This window comes from Scatophagus argus, chromosome 7, assembly GCF_020382885.2.
Source record: "Scatophagus argus isolate fScaArg1 chromosome 7, fScaArg1.pri, whole genome shotgun sequence".
Lineage (NCBI taxonomy): Eukaryota > Metazoa > Chordata > Actinopteri > Scatophagidae > Scatophagus > Scatophagus argus.
Window position 1 is genome coordinate 889,336 of NC_058499.1, and position 20,284 is coordinate 909,619.

Below are 20,284 nucleotides of genomic sequence, written 5' to 3' on the forward strand. Positions count from 1 at the left end.
GCCATTATGACAAAATATTTCTCCTCTACCATTACCTTCAAATCTCAGGTATGGATGGTGAGTTTTTACTAAGGATTTAATAATTCATTACTCAGAGAAATTACAGATTTATTGCAGAAATACATTCCCAATACATTCTTGCCTTTGTACAACAAACATTTCTGTGCTTGGAGGACTTCAACACATCACATTCAAAAATTTGGCTGAATTTGGAAACCAGTTAATTTCCCTTGAAGCTAACAGACAAGGGGAAGGGTTTTGGTCAATGCTGAAACAACTTTTACCAGAGAAAATTCTACATCACAATGTTATAAAAGCGTTAGGCTCCATCTCCAGGTGCCCGTTTCCCTGAATGAGATCAACTCAAACTGTTTTCTGCACCTCCTCGTGTCTCTCTGTCATTGTCTTCTGTCTCAAATCAAACAAAACTAAATATGATTCAGATATAATCACACACATTCATGTTATTTATCATGTAAAACCAAATGCTTTTCACGATTTTCTGCAGTACTTTCATTTAAAGCTGTAAATATCTACAGAAGTCTGCTGTATATTAATGACAGGTTTTATCCTAATGTTAACTAGTTTACATTAAAGGGTCCATTCAACATTTGGGAGCCAAATGAGAAAACGGATTTCAGTTTCATCTGTGTGTCCTGCACAGGGACACAGCAGGAGGTGGTATTTAGCCTAGCTTAGCAAAAACACTGGAAACGGAGGGAAACTGCTAGCCTACTGTCAACAAAAGTAAAAAAATACACCTTTCTACAGCCAGTGATGAACATGTACTAAGTATATTTGCTCAAATACTGTACTTAAGCAGGTATTCATACTTTACTTGACTAATTGCTATTTCCGCTTTATACTTATACTTAACTACATCTCAGAGGGAAATTAACTTTTGTACTTTTTATGCTACTACATCTATTTGAACCTTTTAATTACAGGTTACCTAATAAATTCAGATCATTTGTTCAAAATCTAAATCAACACATAAATCGTGACGTATTAGTACAGCTGAAAGTACTTTTTTAAAGTTACCTTTTGTTCATTATACTTTTTTGTGTGTCTCATGGCTGCATCACGTCTGAGCCAGACACACTAAAATGAATGAAGGTCCCTGAAAATGTTGTACTGTTCCTTTAACTATAGCAGTTCAGTTTAAGTTTCTTACAACAATCTAAAACAGATATTTGAGTTCTATTGTCAAAGCGTGCAGAAAAAACATTACGGGCCTCTGAGTTTGTTCTTTTCTCAAGTTTCATAAAGGTTCCTTTATAGCTAATAAACTGCATTGGCAACACATTAAAGCAGGCGTTTCCCTGGGACACCGGGGCCCCACTGCAACATTTAGGGCCCCAGGTTTTCCATGTGCAGTAATCCAGTAGTAGTAGTAGTCGCGTCAGTTCATCTGTCTGCACAAATTCATCTACAACCACCTGTTTGATGTCTCGGGTCAAAGGCAAAATGTCATTTCAGTATTTTTTTTGTTGTGCATTTGTTTTAACAAATAAACATTTCCTGGCCTGAGTCTCATAAAGCTGCAGATAAAGTGCCAACAATAACTTTGCTTTAAGTACATGCAGAATGCAAAACACTGATGACGACTGCAACCCACTCCTGTAGCATCTTATTTAAACTTCTTAAATAGTATTTCTTATTTATAATGAAATCATACAGTATAGAGGATGTACCCACATAAACAGTCTACAGTCAGTCTTATCCAGAAATGCAGGTAGTGTCAGACTGACGTGGCTGCGATTCTCAGGTGTGTTGAGGACACTGCAGAAACGTGCAGTAATGTGAAAGGCAACAGTAGTTTTGTGCAGGACATGAAGCTAAGAGTCTTAAAGGGAAACACACACGTTAGTCTAAAAATGGCTTCCTGTAGGGGCTGGTAAAATACAGCAGCAAAAGTAAAGTGTGACATGAGATCAGAAACTATGGCCTTTCTTTCCTGTTCGACACGTCGCCCTGCTGATGTGAAAAAGTGCAAATAAAAAGCTGAAAAGTTGCATATCATTGAAAACACACTCATCAGAGTGGCGTGTTCTGCAATGTTTGATATGTTGTCATGGTAACGGCAAAGGCACCAGCACGTCCACATAACTGATGGGGAACAGTCCTGATTGGCCGCCCAGCGTGCCCTCGTACCAGTTGGCGTCGATCTGATTGGTGAGGATGATGATGTCGCCCTCATTGAAGTCCAGCTCACCCTCGTGGTTCGGGTGGAAGGAGTACATCGCCCGGCAACAGGGCTGATCCAGAACCAGCTTACTGTCAGCTGGGCGAGGGACACCGACAGAGACAGGGAAGGTTGTTATTATTAGTTGATTTTTAATAACTGCAAGTGTATGTTTGTTTTTTTTTCCATTTATCTGTATGTGGTGTATGTACTGTATATAGACTCTATTATTATACAAAATCACAATTTTTCTGCTTATTGAACTTTTTGAATGGAAATGAATTGATAGCAAAAGGGCGGGAAAGCACAAGAAAATATAAATAAAATAAGACTTTTCTCTTGTAAAACCAGAAAATACTATTTGAAACCATTTGAGATGAAGTAGAAATGAAACCTTTGGGTTCGCTGTCCAGTTCAAAACATTATTAATGTGAAAGTGAAGCAGTATTTAAACCTGAGCAAGCTGCAGCTGTGATAGACGGCTGGTGAAAAAATCCAATGCTGCCGTTGTATTCACTTCTCATTCTGATCTTTGTGGACCTGAAGCGTCGCTCTGGTTTGTTACTGGCAGCCGTCAGCCTGTTTTCACACAGAAAATCCAAAACTTCATGACATTCAAACCAGACTCTGCAGCCACGCTAGCAGTTGTTCTTAGCATTAGTTAAAAGGACAAAAAACAAAGTACAACTGATGGGGCATCAGTGTTGGTTTATGACCTGGAGACACTCCCCTGAGCCTTAGCTGCACTTTGTGTTATTCATAACTGGCAAATGTTAGCATGTAACATGTTAAACTAATATGGTGAACAATGACTGCTCATGCTGATATGTTAGCATTGTCCTTGTTCACCGTCTTAGTTTAGCCTGTCGTAACTGGTCAATGTTGCTATAGCAACAATGGCTGAATAATGTTACAAACGAAGTGTCTTGTGCCGTGGCAAATAAAAAACGCATCCAACTCTGTTTGTAACAGATTTGATGTCACTCCACGTCCGCAGTCACAACTGGAATGCAGCATAAGTTAGCATGCTGAGGTTAGCATTTAGCTCATCTTTAAACCACTGTGACTGTGATGACTTGTTTTTACTCTCAAAATGTTCACTCACATAACATGAGTGGCCCTCCTTCCATTTGAATCTCATTTGTGGACTTGTGATTTTAACATTTTTGTTGTGGGTATTTGAGGTGATGCAGAGATGTGACAGGTGTTGAACCTGGGCTCACCTTGCCTGCAGGTTACCATGGAGACCCAGCAGGATGCAGTGGGCATTGCGGTGAAAGTCCAGCAGCGCAGCCACAAGAGCTGCCAGACGACTGAGCTGATCGGCCTGCAGGAGCAAACACGATGGCAGCCATCAGTGGACGTGCTTGTCAGGTATGTGTGGGAAATAATCAGTTGACTTCATATATTAATCAGGATTAACACCATCGCATTTACATCTGTTCAATTCCAGCATTCCAGAAGATTCTACTCATTTTTATCAAAGTCAGTTTGTGTCCATCACAAACAACGAGACGCCGTAAATCAGACTCAGATGAAGAGGAAACACTTTTAGCTCACATCGTTCTGCAGCAGGATGAACATGCTCCTCTCTGCCACCTCTTTGAACGTGATGAACTTGTCCCAGGCCTGTTGGACCTCCTCCGCTGGGACTTTCCCTCTACGTCTCCTCTTGTAGTCAAAGTCCAGTCGGCGACCATTCAGCTTCTTCAGCTGGTACTGTGGAGCCAATCAGAACAAAGATCAGAAATGCAGACACAGCTTCTGGACATACACACAAAATGCTTTTTTCAGATCTGATCATTTTCTATTCAAATCATGTTGTGGGTCCAGCAGTTAATGTTGGACAAAATGTGAACGTGCAAAGATTCCTCACTCTGATCTCCTTCAGCTCTGTGTTGTGGAGGTCCTGCAGGGGGTCGATGAAGGTCTGTTTGACGGTGACATCCAGAATGTCCCGGGCCTGGGCCACCTGCTGCAGAGCTTCACCCACACCAGACAAAGCACCACCTGAAGCCCCAGACGACCAGTCAGAGGACCAACCAGACGACCAATGAGAGGACCAAGTGATGGACGAGAGCAGAACAAAAAAAAAAAGACACAGAAAGAGGAAAAGCAGCAAGTGTAGACAGATAGATAGATCGATAGATATTTTATTGATCCCAAGGGAAGTTCAACAAGCATGCAACCATTTCAGTGTTTTGTTTAAGTTTGCACATTTCTGTCAGCACATTTCTGAAGACTGAATTTCTCTCAAACGCCAGCTGCTTATTTTCAGTCTAAAATAAATGTAGTCCAGTAACAATCTGAAATGCTGTCACAGCTTTGCTTGTATTTGCACAAACAGGCCCTGACTAAAAACTTTACGTATACTTAAAAAAAGAAAAGGTAAAAAGTTAGTCCCTTTATCACTGTTTGTTACATTTCATGTTTAACATCATGGAAACACCACATGTAACTGACATCGTACCAAATTCAGAAGCCGCTCCGAGCTCCTGTCCGTAGCGCACCATGCATTCTCCCAGCATGCCTTCTGTCTGCGGGTAACCCACCGACTTCCCCTGTCCTCGAATCCTGGACATGGTGTTGAGCATGTTCAGTTTAGCTCTGTCTGCTGTGAAAAGACATTCAGCCGTTTGATGCACGCGGTCTTCCGGTGTTTCATTTTTCCATAAAGATAAAAGTGCACTGAAGAGACTTCACGTTGCGTTCCTGTTCAGGGACTTTCTCTCAGTACCTGGATTGGGTTGGAGGAACTCTGTAGTTTTGGACAGCAGCTCGACCAGCAGAGAGTGGATCACTGCAACGCTCTGACAGACAGACAGACAGACAGGAAGTCAGCTCAAACGTGTTCCTCATTTCAAAGCAGACTGAAATAAAGTGCAGCCTTTCGCAGTTTTACCTTCTCCATCTTCACAAAGTCTTCATCCATCTTAGTTCCTTCAGCTCCCATCAGCTTCTCGTTCAGCAGCTGCAGGAAGTGACATCAGTCGCAGTGTGTAGTGTCACAACGACTTTTATCAGTCATATTCATAGCAGTGTACTTCATGTACCAATTAATAATGTATGTATTAAAGTGCTGCTCCAGGTTTCTGCAGTATTATTTTGAATGCAGAACTTTTACTTCAAAAAGGAATATTTTCACAGTGTGGTGCTGCTACTGCCATGTAAGTAAAAGGTCTTAATACATGTTCCACTCAACAGTATACAGAGTGGATAGAATTTGAACCGATAGTACTTCAGTATTGCCCCATGCAGGACCTCCAGCGGAGTATTTTTACATATTAACTGGTATATAAGCATATAAGGGTCTGCATAATTCTGGTTAATCGTAGTTGCAGTTTTGTCTGACCAGTACTTTTCAGTAGTGGTAGTAGTACTGTCTGAGCTGTGGTACTTCACCACTGCATTTTGACATGTCCACATCAAGATTTTATGATCATTTTATGAACTTATAAAACAATGAAATTAACTCGATCTGCAGTGCATAATAATAAAAATAATAATAACACTGCTGTACTTTATTTTAAATACAAGCCTTCTACAGAAAGTGTAGTATTTTACATTGTGGTATTTCAGATGGAACTAAACAAAACTGTCTAAAGAACCAAAGAACAGCCTGACAGTACCTGTGCAGTACTGCAGTAGTACTGTAGTAGTACTGTCTCAGCTATGACAAGAGTATCAGTGGTAGCAGAAGTAACACTAGCAGCAGCTGCTGTGTTAGTCATGTGCTGGTAGGATCTTTAGTGGTTGTAGTAGTCAGCAGTAATCTGTAGTAGTATTGGCAGTAGTAGGAGTACCAGTTATATTGAACAACACAATGCGGTTTGTTTGTCAGGATCGCAGCCATAAATGACGTGTTAAAATGACTAAGTGTCGTTTAGTGCTGTTCTGGATCGATAGCTTATTGATCAGCTGGATGCGGATGCAGGCCCCGTGTCGCAGTAACAGCACAGACAGCGAACTGAACGGACTGCTCACCCAGATGTGAGTCCCCTCCCCCGGTCTCACCCGCTCGGTTACCTGGCTGGCTTTGTGGAGCTGCTTCTTCATCCCGGACACAGACATGTTGACCGGCGGACCGGACACGATCAGCGGGGCTGCCGCCGGCTGCCGACGGGCTCCATCCCCTCTGAGACTGACTGCAGAGAGCCGCTCCGCCCCGCCGGCTGGACCTGCTGCGTTTAGTCTTATTGCTTATTTATGATTTATGGAGGTTTTGTACGCTTTGATAAGGAATATTCATGTTTACATCACAGTCCAAAGGCCACTCAGCTTTGTACAGGATACAACATGTACGACACTTCAACATTTCATTTTCACACAGTTCATATGAACCGCTTTTCTATTACTGCTTTTTAGATGTACTGTTAGGTTTATTTTCATACAAATGCTTAACGCATGAGGCAGTGATGAAGTGTAGTGTTTTTATCATTATAATAAATCTTTATTATAACAGGGATTCCTTAAAAAGTATTTGCTTGCTTACGGGCTTTAAACAAGTCTGTCCCAGAACGTTTTAGCATTTTTAATGTTGTTGGTTATTAAATTAATTTAATAAATAAATAAAATAACATAATTCGTCTGGGAATAGCTCACGATGTGTCTTTAGTGTACTTCATTTCCCATGAGCAGTAGCGCCAACTGTCACATGACCGCCCCCTAACGTCACATGCCAACATGGCCGCCACTGTCGCTGGCGAACATTTCAGCAACTTACAGCTTCTCCTGAAGGTACTGGACGGCGACACAGACACCGTTTAGGCGCTCAGATCTGAACAGCAGCCGTATCCGCTCTTTGCTCTTGTGCTTTGATTAGTGCAGCTGAAGGCTGGACAACAGCTGAACGTTAGCTTGCTGCTAGCATCGGCGTGTGTCTCGTCGCTTGACGTTAACGTGTGAATTATATTTTACTGCTGTGCGCGTCTCAGCTCATTCGAACGACTTCCTGTCCTGTAGGCTGGTTTAACCTACAGCAGTGCACCATATACTATTAAATCACAGTGTGTTTGTCCCCCTGAAACAGCTCGTTTTCAGATTGGTGACGATACATTTTCCCGCTAATCCAACAGATAACAAGTTTTAGAAATAATGTAAAGATTAAAAAGATTTACCTCTGAAATGTGTTGGAGAAGAAGTATAAATCCCTCAAAAACACAAAAGCTAAAATAAAGTACCTCACTTTTCTGCATTGAAATGCGTCAGGGGTGCAGCGGATGTCGGAGCTGCTCAGCTGGTCACATGACCACAGTGTCCCCAGCTGTTGTTGTTGTTGTTGTTGTTGTCGACTTTGAGCTGTTTTTGTCCCCCTCGAGGCTCCGTCTAAAGATGCAGTGAGGGACGTTTGTGTTCAGAGTCACAGAGGACCGAGTCGGCGGCTGGCAGAGACCACAGCAGCCGCATTCAGCATCCCCGCAGCGCAGGCTGCACAGGTAACACACACACACACACACACACACACACCTACCTGCATGTTCACACAGTCACATCTGGATTTCAACCTTCTGATGTGCCCAAATAAGATATATGAAGAAACCTAATGTTAGTGCATCACCCTGAAAATCAGAAAAACAAAATAATTCAAACTAAATAAATAAATAAATAAATAAATACCACCCTGATGGTGATGATGGGGTAGCTTAAACACGTGATTTAAATGTTGATCGTTAATTAAATGTAATCACCCATACAGACAACAACAGGTGAAATGTCTGTCTGTTTGTCCCCCAGCTGGTCCAGTCTCTCCACGTTCTGTCTCATCACGTCCTCTTCCACAACCTCAGCTCTCCAGAACAGATCCTCCGTCTCTTCCCGGAATCGTTCCACTCCAGTCTGAAGAACCTGATCACCAAGATCCTGCTGGAGAACAGGTGAGCCGGCCCAGACCCTCCGGCTGGTCCTGACGGGTCCCTTCATTCGCAGCTTCATCACCCTGTTGCTGTCTCTCGTGTCGTGTGCCTGCAGTCGTGCCTTTCATTTCAGATGAACGCTTTGCTGTCATTTAAAACTAATTTTGTAGTTCTTCGCTTTGAAGGAAATGATTTATAAAGTTCAGATGCGTAAAATGAAGTATTACTGATCATCCGTCTTCCTATTGGCTGCCTGAATGTGATGTAACTGCAGGCTGTAATGACATCACGTCTCCCTCTGATTTTTTTCAGTCCAACATGGAGGACAGAAGCTCTCGGTCGTCAGGGTGAGTCGGATCGGCGCTCCGGTTTTATCATGTTGCACTGTGTGTGTGTGTGTTAGGCTCTAAGGTGTGTGTGTGTGTGTGTGCGTAGTCTCTCTCCCTCAGCTGAAGGAGTTGGACTGGAGAGTGGACATGGTGACCAGCTCGGACTCGGTCAGTCGGATGTCCGTCCCCACCTGCCTCGTTCAGCTCAAGGTGGGACCAGCTTTTTGGAGAATTCGGGCACATAAAGATAAGACATACAAAACAAAAACACAGAAAGAACATCATGTGGACAGAAAAACACAAAAATGAGATTCCAGGGAAAAGTTTCATCGTTACTCAGATTGTTACACCTCTTGTTGTTTACTAAACTGAGACTTAAAGGCACAGTTCGCCCTAAAGTCAGACACGTCTCCTCGTCCTGTCGTGCTGCTCGTCCATCTGGATGGTTGTTTTGAGTTTTGGAGACATCAGCTGCAGAGACGTCTTCCTCCTCTTCAGTATTGTGGAATGAGATGACACTTCATCTGTGCTGCTCAAAGCACCAAAAAATAAATGAAAAAATCTCAGCAGCAAGGTCCAAAAACCAGGAGCGGCTCACTCAGGATGATCCACGCAGCTTGTTGTTAGCAGTTTCATGGAGGAACTGTTTTGTGTGTGTGTCACGGTGCAGAAAGGTGATCTGGTTCAGCTGTCTGATGCTTTAATCTCGTGCTTTCAGATGGAGGACCCGGCAGCAGGAGGCGAGTCGGTTTCCACGGTGACGGTGGAGCTGAGCAGGGAGTCTCTGGACACCATGCTGGACGGACTGGGACGCATCAGAGACCAGCTGTCTGTGGTCGCTGGGAAATGAGGACTCGGCTGAGACAGCTGATTGGCTTGTCTGTATGGTGACATCACAGCTGTGTCTCTGGACTCTTTAAACAGACTGTGATGTTTGGATATTTTGTGCCAACGTCAAAGATGTGACACGACGTTGGAACTAATGAGCTAATCAGTTAATAGATCGACAGAAATCAGTATTTTGTAGTAACTGATTTACCGTTTCAGTCAGGTGGTAAAATTGCAGAATGTTTGGTTGTTAAAACTCATATGTGTCATATGATGGTTTCAGTTTTGGGGCTGGAGATCATCAGGACGAGAAAGAATTCACACGTGGCAGCCTGTGACATTCATCAGTACTTTGACTTACTGTACATTCAGTTATTAAGCAAGAAGTTCTGAATGTATTGAAGTTCTCAATATCAGAATAATTACTGTGTTATAGATATTACCCTCAAACCGCAGTTATGTGTTGAAGATTATTCCTTTCTCACATCTATGAATATGAAAATAAACTTCTGAGAGTGTTTCCTTCATGTTAGCATTTATTTATTCATAGTTATGAAATAGGATTATATTGTGTGGAAGCAAATTCACGTTCCATTACAGAGTTCTTTGTTACTACTTTATTCGTTTTACCAAAAAAATGTTCCACTTTGTACACAATCATTACAGACTTTGAACTTCATTTTGTGGTTTTTCTCTTTCTTGAACAAATCAAGAATCTGTTTGTCGGTCAGTACATTCATATTAAGTGATGCAGTAAAAGTACTAGATTCAAGATTCAAGAGTCTTTATTGTCATTATGCGAGCATAACGACATTTTGTAGAGATTCTCGGCTTAAAGGCGTGTCTAAAAGAGTGTATAAATAGCACAAAATACTTCAAATGAACAAATGAAAATATAAAGATATAAAACACAAGGCAAAATAGTATACTAATAGTAATAGTATATGTAAAATAGTAATACTAATACCACACTGTGAAAATACTCCGTTAACACTGCACTGCACTGCGCTGGATTTTACTGTCGCGGCTGGTTGAGCCGGAGCTCACGTTGAACCGTTTTGTACCGTTTCAGTTGGACAAGCAGAAACAGGATGCTGTGGCGTCTCCGTCGTCCCCACGGTGACATCCAGATCAGTGAGACTTCAGTCCTGTGTTTATGAGGTGAAAACCGTTCAGCACTTTGTGTGTGGGTGTGTGTCCTCAGGGTGGTGGTAGGACTGTAATCCCGTCCACGTCCAGCTCCACTGAGTGAACGCTGAAGTCTCCCAGACCCTGAAAGAATCATCATCACCATGGTAACTAACCAATCAACCGTCACCACAGTGACGAAACAACAGCTCAGTTCCAGCATACGAGTTGACTTAACGCAAGCTTTTCCATCAGACACTCACATCTCACACTGAAGTTGTTTTATTATTTCAGATATTCATACTGCTGGACTTCTTAACTGGATGTGTAAGTTTAAGTGAAGCCTTCAGGCTTTGGATGATAATTCTTTCCATTATGTTCGTGCCTGTTTGACTTAATTCAAACAGAAACGATGTGACGATGTTTGTTGTTTTGTGGTGTCGTCTGGTTTCACCTCTGTGAGCCTCTAACGCAGCTGTTTGACACCTGTGTCACAGGTGACACTGATGTAAAGGTGATGATGATCTGTGTGCGTGTGCTTTAGGGACCAGGATCCTCACCGGCGTCCTGTTGAGGACCTGCAGCACCTCCCGCTGCTGTCGAGGCTCCCGGGTCAGCAGGTAGAGGAAGCCGCCCCCTCCGGCCCCGGCCAGGCTCTGGCCCAGGACCAGCGGCCTCAGGGCCTCCATCATGGCTCTCACTGAGGCCGGTTCACAGCTGGGAGCCATCAGCTTCTTCTGCTGCCACGAGCGCTCCAGACACACACCCAACCTGCTCAGAGAACCTGCAGGAAGATCACCTGTTTAGGCTTCTGGGAAATGGAGGATGTGAGTAACTGAAACTGGGAGTCAGTTTGAGGTGTACAGAGTTGAATCTGGTTGAAGTACTTTCTTTTACATTAATGTGGGAGTCAGAATCATCTAATGAGATCAAATTAACACAACATTTTCAGTGCATGACTTTTACCCAACAGAGTAACAGGGTATTTCTTCAGTGGGGTATTAGTACTTTTACTGCAGGGACACCAAGGTGTTTCTGGGCCACTGCCGTCTGTGGTGAACGGCCTCACCGTCTGAACAGGCTCTGGCACAGTCCTCAGAGTTGGCCACCAGCTGCTGGGCGTTCTGGACCATCGGGGGCAGACGGCTATACCAGCTACGGACCACATCCTGCAAAAAACCAAAAAAACCAGCAACATGATCCTCCTCCTCCTCAGAAGCCGGACTAACTGTCCCACACTGTCACACTGTGCTGCTTTGAAGTCAAACAAATCAGCGTACTTTAGCCATTTTGTGTCAGCTGGGTGTTTTAATTGTATTTGACATTTCGGTGTGGAGCATTTCAGTCAACTCCTGCTGTGTGTTCAACGTGTTTCAGTGTGCAGACTGGAAGTGGGACATCATCCTTATGACATTTCTTACAGAACGGTTTTCTTCTGATTCTTCCGTGATCGATTGTAAAATAAAAGACTTAAACTGCTGAAGAGACTTGTGGACAGACGGACCTGCAGCAGGTTGCGAGCCAGACGTGTTTTGCCGGTGTAGACCAGCAGGAGGTGCTGCTGCAGAGAAACCAGAAAGTCCTCTGGAGGACTGAGACGTTCCACCTCAACCCGCAGGGGCAGGGACGCTCTGGAACGACCCACCTTGACTCCGCCCACCAGACCCCCCACCTGGTCCTGCCAGCCTCCACCTGAGGAGAAGAAGGAGGAGTCCAATCAGAACATCTTAAAGAAATGAGAAGGCAGCATCTCTGAAGTAACGGACAACCTGTGGTGAGAAGCTGTTCCAGGTAGAGGACGCCGTGAATGAGTGAGTCTGTGTCGTAGCTTCGACCAGTACACCTGTAGACTGCAGCCAGCAGCGCCCCCGCCAGGATACTGCTGGTACCTGCGGGGCAAGAACTGATTAACCTCTGACCTCTAACCTCTGAGTTTCATAAAACTGGAACATTTCTTTTACTTCCTGTGCTCGTCTGTCACGGCTTTAAAGGATTAATAAAGTTTTATCTTGTATATCATGCTGCTGGTCTCTCACCCAGTCCAGATCCAGTGGGCAGTGCTGACCAGCTGTGGAGCTCCACCCCTCCTCCCCACTGCTGCATCAGCTGATCCTGCAGAGGACGCCGGGAGGAGAGGGACACCAGATCGCTGCACACACACACGGCCTTCAGCAGGGCTCCTGCAGCACGCAAAACCACACACATAAACACACACACCCAGTCGTCCCATTAAACGAAAACGCAGGGTCGGCCTCCTACCAGGAGCGTGAGGCTGACAGTAGTCCCTCAGGTCATCCAGGCTGACACACGTTGTCTCCGTGGAAACCCCGCTGTCCCGCCCTCCGGTGTAGCTGACCAGCAGGAGGCGGGGCTCTCTGATGCGACGGGCCCTGGCACCAATAGGACGTTTCCCGTCAACCTTCACGGCGATGTTGGTCACGGAGCCGCCGTGCTCAAAGGCGATGGGCGGCGTGTCGCTCCAGCCGCCTGAAACACAAAGAGGCAGCTGTTCACTGTGAACGTGTTCGACAGTCAGCTCGGAGTCAGCTGTAAGACAACTTAAAGCTTAGAGAACTGACATGTGGTAAGAAAAGCACACTTTTCTTTGTGTACAAAAGCACCAGACTGTGACAAGCCCCAAAGTCTGTGAACCCGTGTTTTAACTGCACTGACGGCTGCGTCTGGTCCCCCTCGGGTTCGGACAGACCTCCATCCGTCCTGGTTCACGTTGGCCAGTGAAAACCTGTTGCCTAATGTGTCTGACACAAAACAACTGAGATGGGTCCACATGGGTTTTTGAAACACAAAAAATCTCCAAAACATATTTTTGATGGAAGGAAATCAAATTAATTGTCTGTACTGTAAACTTCATTCATTCGTATCAAGAACCCCTGAACCAAGAGATTTTGTCCCCATCTGATCAGAATGTTGCTTTGGGTGATTTACTACAGAAAGTGTATGAAACCAACCAAAACAGTCACACATTGAGTCGCTGTGTAAAATTCATGTTCCCCCTTTCAGCTGTGGACCCCCTGGACCTCCTCTGAGAACCACTGCTGTAAGCGCTGAAATGAAATATATACAAGTACCTCAAAACTGTGCTAAAGCTCCTGAGTACATGTACTTAGTTACCTTCCACTGCTGATTTGCTCACCTGCCAGGTCCAGTCTGGCTGGACACTCCACTTCCTGCCACTCCTCAATGGGCGGGATCTCACCCTGGCTAATGGAGATGAACCTCTGTGATGACATCACAGCTCGTCGTAGGAGCACCTGGCCGGCGCCCTCGTAGTGCCGGGCGGCCCGCACTAGTAGGTCCGGCCTGCAGGGGGCAGTCACAGAAATGAACAGATTATCATCCAGCAGAGAACATGAAAATACAGACAGACAGCGAAGCTCACCTGCCCAGCCAACGGTCTCTCTGCGCGGCCAGGGCCTTGACTCCGCCCCTCACGTTACCCTCCTCCAATAGGCGGTAGGCGGAGCTCCAGGCCTCGTTAGCAGCTGGTCCACTCCTCAGACCTCCCCTCCCCCCCGCCATGCACACCAACACGTCAGCAATGCATGAGAGGCAGCGAGCGGCCACGCCCAACTCTGCACCTGACTCTGCCCCCTGCTCGCCACTTCCTGCTGCCACTGGCAAAAACATAAGACACAGGATGCTGAATAAAGAAACAGGAAATTAGGTGAAGGGTGACTAAGATTTTCATTTTAACCACCACGACCGTCCTTGATTATTTATTTGATGTGTACTTTGAGTTATTTTTTGGCTCATGTCCCATCTGCTGACATGGAGGGGGAGGCACTTATGAGCTGTACTGCAGCCAGCCACCAGGGGGCCATCAAGAGGTTTTGGCTTCACTTTTGGAAGCTCTCATGTGGTCCATCTTTATATACAGTCAGTGGTTGTGACTCACTGCTGTCGAGCGTCTCTAGCAGCGCCCCCTGCTGGCCTCCGAGCACGGCCGCCCTGAAGCAAGGCAGCAGGCAGACGTCTGTGCGACTCCTCAGGACATCGGCCACTCTCCTTCTCCCTGCCAGGAACAGTAACTCCTCCCTCCACCGCAGCTCTGCCTCCTGGTGGGTCAGTGCCATCACCTCCTTCAGAGAGAGCCTCCACGCTTCCCTCCACCTCTGCAGACAGCCACCTCCACCCAGCAGCCAGCCAACACCTTCCTGCAAACCCACAGCGCCTCCCCTTGGGTGGAGGACTGGGAAGAGACGAGCCTCCAGGAGGGAGCGCTGTTCTCCTCTGACCCACAACTCCTCTGGCCTGAGAGAGAGGTGAGGTCTGGTGTAAACTTTGCCTTTTCAGGCAATTAAAGCGCAGTTTAAAATGTACATTTTTAAACTTTATAGAATTACATTTGAAAAACACCAAATAAATATTCAAAAATCATTCATGTTTAACAGTCAAAGCTCAGCTGATGAGTCCTACTGGATTCCTGTTCTGCCGTAGACGAGGCTCCATCTGTGGTTGAGGAAGGAGGCGCTGCTGTCATCAGAGGAGACCTGAGGAGGAGGAGGATTTGAGGCGATAATCTTCTGTGATATGAGCTGAGCTGCGGGTGATTTTGATGTCTTGAAGCTAAAACATTCAGTGTTTTAAACTTCTTGATTTGTGGGTTTTGTCTCATTTTATTTATTCAGTTTCCTCTTTAATCTCCAGCTGAATTTTGTAATTTCTGTTTTAAAAAAGTTAAAGCCTCTAAAAACAGTCCCTTAAAAAAGGAGGTCAGGTCAGAGAAGTCAGTTACTCGCTTGTTTCAAGGCTTTCAACAGCAGCTCAGTCTTCCTCAGCAGATGAAGATCATGAGAGGAGTTTGAAAGCTCTGGAAAAATCTTTTCAGTGACTCTTGAGTTCAATATTTTGTGTTTGTTCACCTCCAGGTGGTCCTGCGCTCCCATCACAGTGAAGACGTTCAGCTTCAGCCCCCCCAGCTCAATGCGATGTCCCTGGATGATGATGTCATTGGTCAGCTCCAGCTGTCTGACACTCTGTGATGTCATCAGCTCAAGACCTGACAGTAAACAACCCGATGGGACCTCCAGAGGACCCTGGTGGAAAGGTCAAAGTTCACATCGGCAGGAGGAAGTATTCACAAGTAAAAATACTCCAGTTCCTTTAAAGCTGCGCTCACATACTGAACAACAACAGTAAGCTCCTGACCTGCAGGTGGCAGTGTTGCACCACCACTCCGGCTGCCAGGGCAACGTCTCCCTCCAGAATGCTGTTAATAACCCGAGCCCCTTCGTTAACCCCGCCGTCCCTCTGAAGGGAAACAGGAAGTGGAGTTAGTGAAACCAAAGAGTCCTCCGCCGTGGTCACATCACAGCTTATAATCCGCCAGAGCAAACAAATAGTTCCTGCTAATTAACCCTTCTGTGACCACGGCCCTGCGCATTTAACTCAGAATCTTTTGGTCATATGATGCTGGGAAACAGGAAGAGGAAGTGTCACCTGGATGTGAGACAAAGTGTTTCTGTTTGTCCAATCACAGCTCAGACGCTCCACGTGCTGCCTTCCAGACAGAGTCAGGTAGTCATAGCAACCGGCGGGGACGTAGGCTGACAGAGGAAAGAGAGCAAAGCACAGGTGAGGCAGTTAGCAGTTAGTTTTATATCATAATCTGAATCTGCCAAGTAACAAGTAATTCAACTTATCAAACAAAGACAGTGGAGTAAATATTTCCCTCTGAAATGCAGTGAGAGAATTACTCGCGTAAAAGTACCAGTAAAAATGTAGCTGGAGTTTAAATTCAGGAATTTCAATCAGTTCTTTTTTGGAACAACAGCTGGAAGTTTTCTCCCCAGTTTATTTAATAAACTTCAGAGATTTTGTTGTCCTTTAAAAGTTCTTGCACATCATGAAGTCCTAATGACAGCAGTGTGGGTCAAAAGATTTCTGATGAAGGTCTGAGGCAATAAATTGTGTCACAGTAACAGCGATGATTTGGTTCATTCTTTCTTAAAAGTGAAGAAAATTATGAAATGCAGTTGAGACAATCATTTGTGGTTGGCACAGTGAAGAAAAGATGAACCTCACACAGAGCAAACAGTACAAATTCACTGCAGACAGAAGCACAAGAATCCACATGGGGGCGCTGTTTTGAGTCTGAAAGACAGGTGTGGCGAGAGACAGGGGGAGCAGAGACACCCACCAACTGTGAGCGGAGTTCCTCTCAGGATCCTCCACAGCTCCATCCTGCCACTCCTCACCGCCGCCCCCTGTGGTCCAACGGCAGAACTGCAGCCGTCTCGGTCCTCGCTCACAAACTGATCCTGGGTCAGATCTGAGCAGAGACACTTCAACACATCCAGGAACAAGGAGATCTGAGGATAAAAGAAGAGGACAGTGCTGGTTTCAGATCAGAACCCGACCCGACTACGGTTTACTACAATATGTTGAATGTTTCTTCTTCTATGACATTGTGATTGGGTTGCGTGATGATGTTTATATTAGCACTTCAAGTATCAGTAGTAAAAGTATTTAGTTACGGGTGTCTGTCCACTCTTTGTCTCGACAGACAGACAGACAGATGGACGATACCTGGAGGGGCGGTGCTCCGGAGTCCAGGCCCAGGTAGGTACAGCCGTCCAGAGGAGGACTGACGTGAGTCTGAAGTAACTTCTCTGATACACACCTGCTGAAGAAGACCAGACCTGACACCTGACAGACAGACACCATAAGTTAAGAATGTAAAGTTTATTAAATATCAAATCAAACATGAAATATCACATATCAACTCTGCAGAAATTTCAGTAAAGTTCTGTTTAAAATCAGCATCACACACCAGTGGAACTTTCCCATCAGGCATCACAGCTTGTTGAATCTGCTCCTGCGTTCCCTTGTAGATGATGTCCCTGACCTTCCCCTGAGAGACAAAACAAGCGCACCTTCAGTCCAAAGGCAACAACAAAATGATCGTCACAGATAAAAACAAGAATGTTACGCTGGGACGTAAACACAAAAAAACATAAACATAAAATTTCAAAAAGGATAAAAAGAGAGTGTAGATGACGAGAGAACCTGCTGGTCGGACAGGTAGACGCCGTGATTGGCTGCGAAGGAGACATCACCCGGTAACGCCAAAACCCGAACACCAGAGAAACCCTCCCAGGACAACACTAACACACACACACACACACACACACACACACACACACACACAAACTGATTTCAGCAGAAAGTCATGGATACGAGTCAGGATGAAGAAGGTAAAAAACAGTAATTCCATACAACACGGCTTGGCCTCCATTTAGACTGCAGCCTGAATGTTGAGGTACAACATTCAGAAAAACGTGCTGAACCAAAGAAATAAAAACAAAAAAGGCAAAAATCAAAAAAATGTTTTTTTTTCCCAACTTCACTAAGCTAACGTTAACTGCCATTAAGTTTAAACATTAACTATTAGTTTTTACTTTCTAACATTTTGAATCATGAATAAACCTGCCAGCCAATCAGAAAAGAAGCATTTTTCATTCCCACAATGCAACAGTACAGTTCATAGTACTCTTAAAAGGATGCAGTGGTAGTTCGCAGTAGATAGATAGATAGATAGATACTTTATTGATCCCGAGGGAAATTCAAGAGTACTGCACCAACCGAAGTCAGGGGGGACGCTGAGGATCATGTCGGTGCTGCAGACCCAAACGCCGGGAGGAGAACCAGGACAGATCTGAGTCCGACAAAGCCAACAGCCATCAACAACATTCAATAAACAACATGTTTACAAACATGTTAAACTGTCAGCTACAAAGTTACAAAGTAATTGATTTTTTGATATTTCTTTTGGCAGTAAAGACAGATCCTTTTGGCCTGCTGGTGGTTCCTGTAGGTTTGGCCCGTTCATCTGGCAGAAACACTGAGTTCACTACTTTCTGATGTGAAGGTCTCAGTGTGAGCAGACCTGGTTGGTGAGGCAGTCCAGCAGCAGGTCCAGACAGCAGAGCGGAGCCTGGACTCTCTGGTCGGGGTTCTCTGAAGGCAGCCAGCAGAAGGCCCTGCTGCAGGAGCTCCAGGGGAAGTCACGACCCTGCAGGAGGAGAAACATCTGCATCATCTGCACTGACTGAGCACAACATGTGCACCAGTCAACCTGCTGCTGGACTGACCGTGTGCAGGAGGAGGATGTGAGCATCATCCAGGACGTCAGCCGTCACCACCTGAGGACAGGAAACAGGTGTCAACAGCTCACCTGACAGGGGAGGTGGAGCGTCACTAATTATATCAACTCAAGTTTGACTGTTTCCGTTTCGCAGCACCTCCACTCCACACTACCTGTCAGTTTTTTAAGAAAACGTTTGCTGGTTTCAGCTCCACAAATGAGGAAGATTTAATGCTATGCTTTGTCATGTTTTGGACTGTTGTTTAAATAAAAGAGGACGTGAAGCTGAAGCTTTAGACAAAATGATTAATCAATAATGTAAATACTTTGTTAGCTGCAGCCCCAGTGTCAGCGATCAGAGTGTAACTCACAGTGTGTCCTGCTCTGTTGCTCAGGTGCTCAGCAGCGACTAGCAGAGCGTTCAGTGTCGCCCCCCCACTGCCCAGCGGCTCCTGGCGGTCCCTCACTGTCAAAACCAACGCACCCTGAGAGAGAGAGCCACGCTGCTGCCGCAACTCCAGCTCTGACACACACACACACACACACACACACACACACACACACACACACACAATGTGAGAAGCACTGGGCATGCTGACCACTGGTGTTTGACAGGTTTCATAGGGAACCAGTGCTGGAAGACGTATTCACTGCAGTAAAAGTAGGAATACTACAGTGTACAAATACTAGGTTAAAAGTAACAGTTCTACATTCAAAAATGTTACAATGCTATTGCATAATCAAAGTATTTTTTAATCAATAAATGTTATTATTATAATTCAAATGCAGATAGATCGTTAATCGTAAATAGTAATCGTAGATCGTAAATATTTATTCCATTTAAAATTTAAACCAGGATATTGGAACATATTTATATGAACATGAACATCCTTTCTGGCAATAAGCGCCCCCTCTGGTCGCTCGGTGTAACTGCAGAGACAAAAATGAGCTCAAAGATCGAAGAAGCAGCTGCTGCTCACCTCTCTGGAAGGAGTAAACACTGTCTTTGTGTTGGCAGGTGAGGACGACCACCGTCCACCTGAAGCCGCTGCTGCCGGACATCTCTGACGGCTCACGGCTGATTAGAATGCCCTACTGCGGAGACCATAGCTAATACGGCGGCTACACACCGAGGCTGCTAAACCGTTAACTACCAACAAGACATAACTTCTGGTGGCGGGTAAACAGCCGGGTGGAGTTAGCCGAGCAGGAGACCACGGAATAGTGAAACTAAGGGACCCCGACCGGTTCAACCTGCTGTCAGTAAGCTAACTGGAACTACAGAGTCCACACAGGCTAAATTCAGACAATTTGTTATGTACTGTTAGCTCGCCTCGTTAGCTTATTTGGACCATGCGGGCATCCGTATGCGGCAAACAATCGCGCTTAATTTTAAACCTTGGACCTCTCGACAAGGCGGTTTGTTGACGGATACCGGCAGTGAAATAAAGTTGTCAGACGGCAGCTGGATGGCGTTTCGTCAGCGTTAACCATCCTGGTGGCAGTCACTGAGAACTGTTAAATAAAACTGTGCCATTGTAATAATTTCATCTACCCCACAGTGACCGAACACAACTCCAATCTCTTCATCGAGACACCCCGGCAGGGCGGGGCTTGGGCAGAAACGAAGGGCAAAGAGGTCAGATTGTCATCTTCAGGGACCGACTGTGCTCATTAAACTTACTGGCTGTAACAGGAGTCAGAATAGCTGAATTTATTTTTCACAGCCCAATATAACAAATTTTCCCACTGATCCTGAATGTTACGGCACATTGTGTTTGCTCTTTATTGTTCTCTGCAAAAACACACACAACAAAAACCTTTTCCTTTTGAAGCAACAGGTTAAAGATGAAAC

The 20,284-nt window shown here is 45.2% G+C and overlaps 3 protein-coding genes and 1 long non-coding RNA gene across 9 annotated transcripts; 2 read left to right on the top strand and 2 right to left on the bottom strand.

Moving 5' to 3' along the window:
- Nucleotides 1–91: 91 nt before the first annotated feature.
- Nucleotides 92–7,414, bottom strand: sh3gl3b (SH3-domain GRB2-like 3b). 3 transcript variants are annotated; one of them, XM_046393142.1, is made up of 10 exons: nt 7,303–7,414; nt 6,170–6,366; nt 5,088–5,156; nt 4,923–4,995; nt 4,656–4,799; nt 4,062–4,195; nt 3,746–3,904; nt 3,409–3,512; nt 2,640–2,764; nt 92–2,284 (listed from the first exon to the last, which is right to left on the bottom strand). In XM_046393142.1, exons 2-10 carry the CDS (start codon nt 6,254–6,256, stop codon nt 2,073–2,075), a joined length of 1,107 nt encoding a protein of 368 aa, XP_046249098.1. In that variant the 5' UTR covers nt 6,257–6,366; nt 7,303–7,414; the 3' UTR covers nt 92–2,072. The 3 variants fall into 3 exon arrangements, with proteins under 3 accessions (XP_046249098.1, XP_046249097.1, XP_046249100.1); XM_046393141.1 differs by lacking the exon at nt 7,303–7,414 and having other exon boundaries at nt 6,170–6,642; XM_046393144.1 differs by lacking the exon at nt 7,303–7,414 and having other exon boundaries at nt 6,212–6,639.
- commd9 (COMM domain containing 9) lies at nt 6,772–9,721 on the top strand. Of its 2 annotated transcripts, none has more exons than XM_046393151.1 (7): nt 6,772–6,922; nt 7,504–7,620; nt 7,919–8,058; nt 8,350–8,384; nt 8,473–8,576; nt 9,085–9,290; nt 9,347–9,721. In XM_046393151.1, exons 1-6 carry the CDS (start codon nt 6,869–6,871, stop codon nt 9,214–9,216), a joined length of 582 nt encoding a protein of 193 aa, XP_046249107.1. In that variant the 5' UTR covers nt 6,772–6,868; the 3' UTR covers nt 9,217–9,290; nt 9,347–9,721. The 2 variants fall into 2 exon arrangements, with proteins under 2 accessions (XP_046249107.1, XP_046249109.1); XM_046393153.1 differs by having other exon boundaries at nt 9,085–9,289; nt 9,478–9,721.
- A 451-nt stretch (nt 9,722–10,172) lies between these two features.
- LOC124061379 (L-fucose kinase) lies at nt 10,173–19,970 on the bottom strand. Of its 3 annotated transcripts, XM_046393121.1 has the most exons (23): nt 19,410–19,968; nt 18,801–18,952; nt 18,437–18,487; nt 18,232–18,357; nt 17,928–18,000; nt 17,352–17,449; nt 17,116–17,196; nt 16,872–16,991; nt 16,483–16,654; nt 15,783–15,889; nt 15,492–15,593; nt 15,206–15,379; nt 14,760–14,833; nt 14,239–14,594; nt 13,723–13,957; nt 13,477–13,643; nt 12,582–12,809; nt 12,359–12,502; nt 12,092–12,211; nt 11,827–12,014; nt 11,392–11,491; nt 10,883–11,106; nt 10,173–10,466 (listed from the first exon to the last, which is right to left on the bottom strand). In XM_046393121.1, the coding sequence occupies exons 1-23, from the start codon at nt 19,489–19,491 to the stop codon at nt 10,395–10,397; spliced, it is 3,246 nt and encodes a 1,081-aa protein (XP_046249077.1). In that variant the 5' UTR covers nt 19,492–19,968; the 3' UTR covers nt 10,173–10,394. The 3 variants fall into 3 exon arrangements, with proteins under 3 accessions (XP_046249077.1, XP_046249076.1, XP_046249078.1); XM_046393120.1 differs by having other exon boundaries at nt 11,331–11,491; nt 11,827–12,211; nt 19,410–19,970; XM_046393122.1 differs by lacking the exon at nt 10,173–10,466 and having other exon boundaries at nt 10,970–11,106; nt 11,331–11,491; nt 19,410–19,970.
- On the top strand, nt 14,460–15,350 carry LOC124061395. Its single transcript, XR_006843739.1, has 3 exons — nt 14,460–14,605; nt 14,735–14,889; nt 15,212–15,350. It is a non-coding gene; the product is annotated as an uncharacterized LOC124061395 (long non-coding RNA).
- Nucleotides 19,971–20,284: the final 314 nt, after the last annotated feature.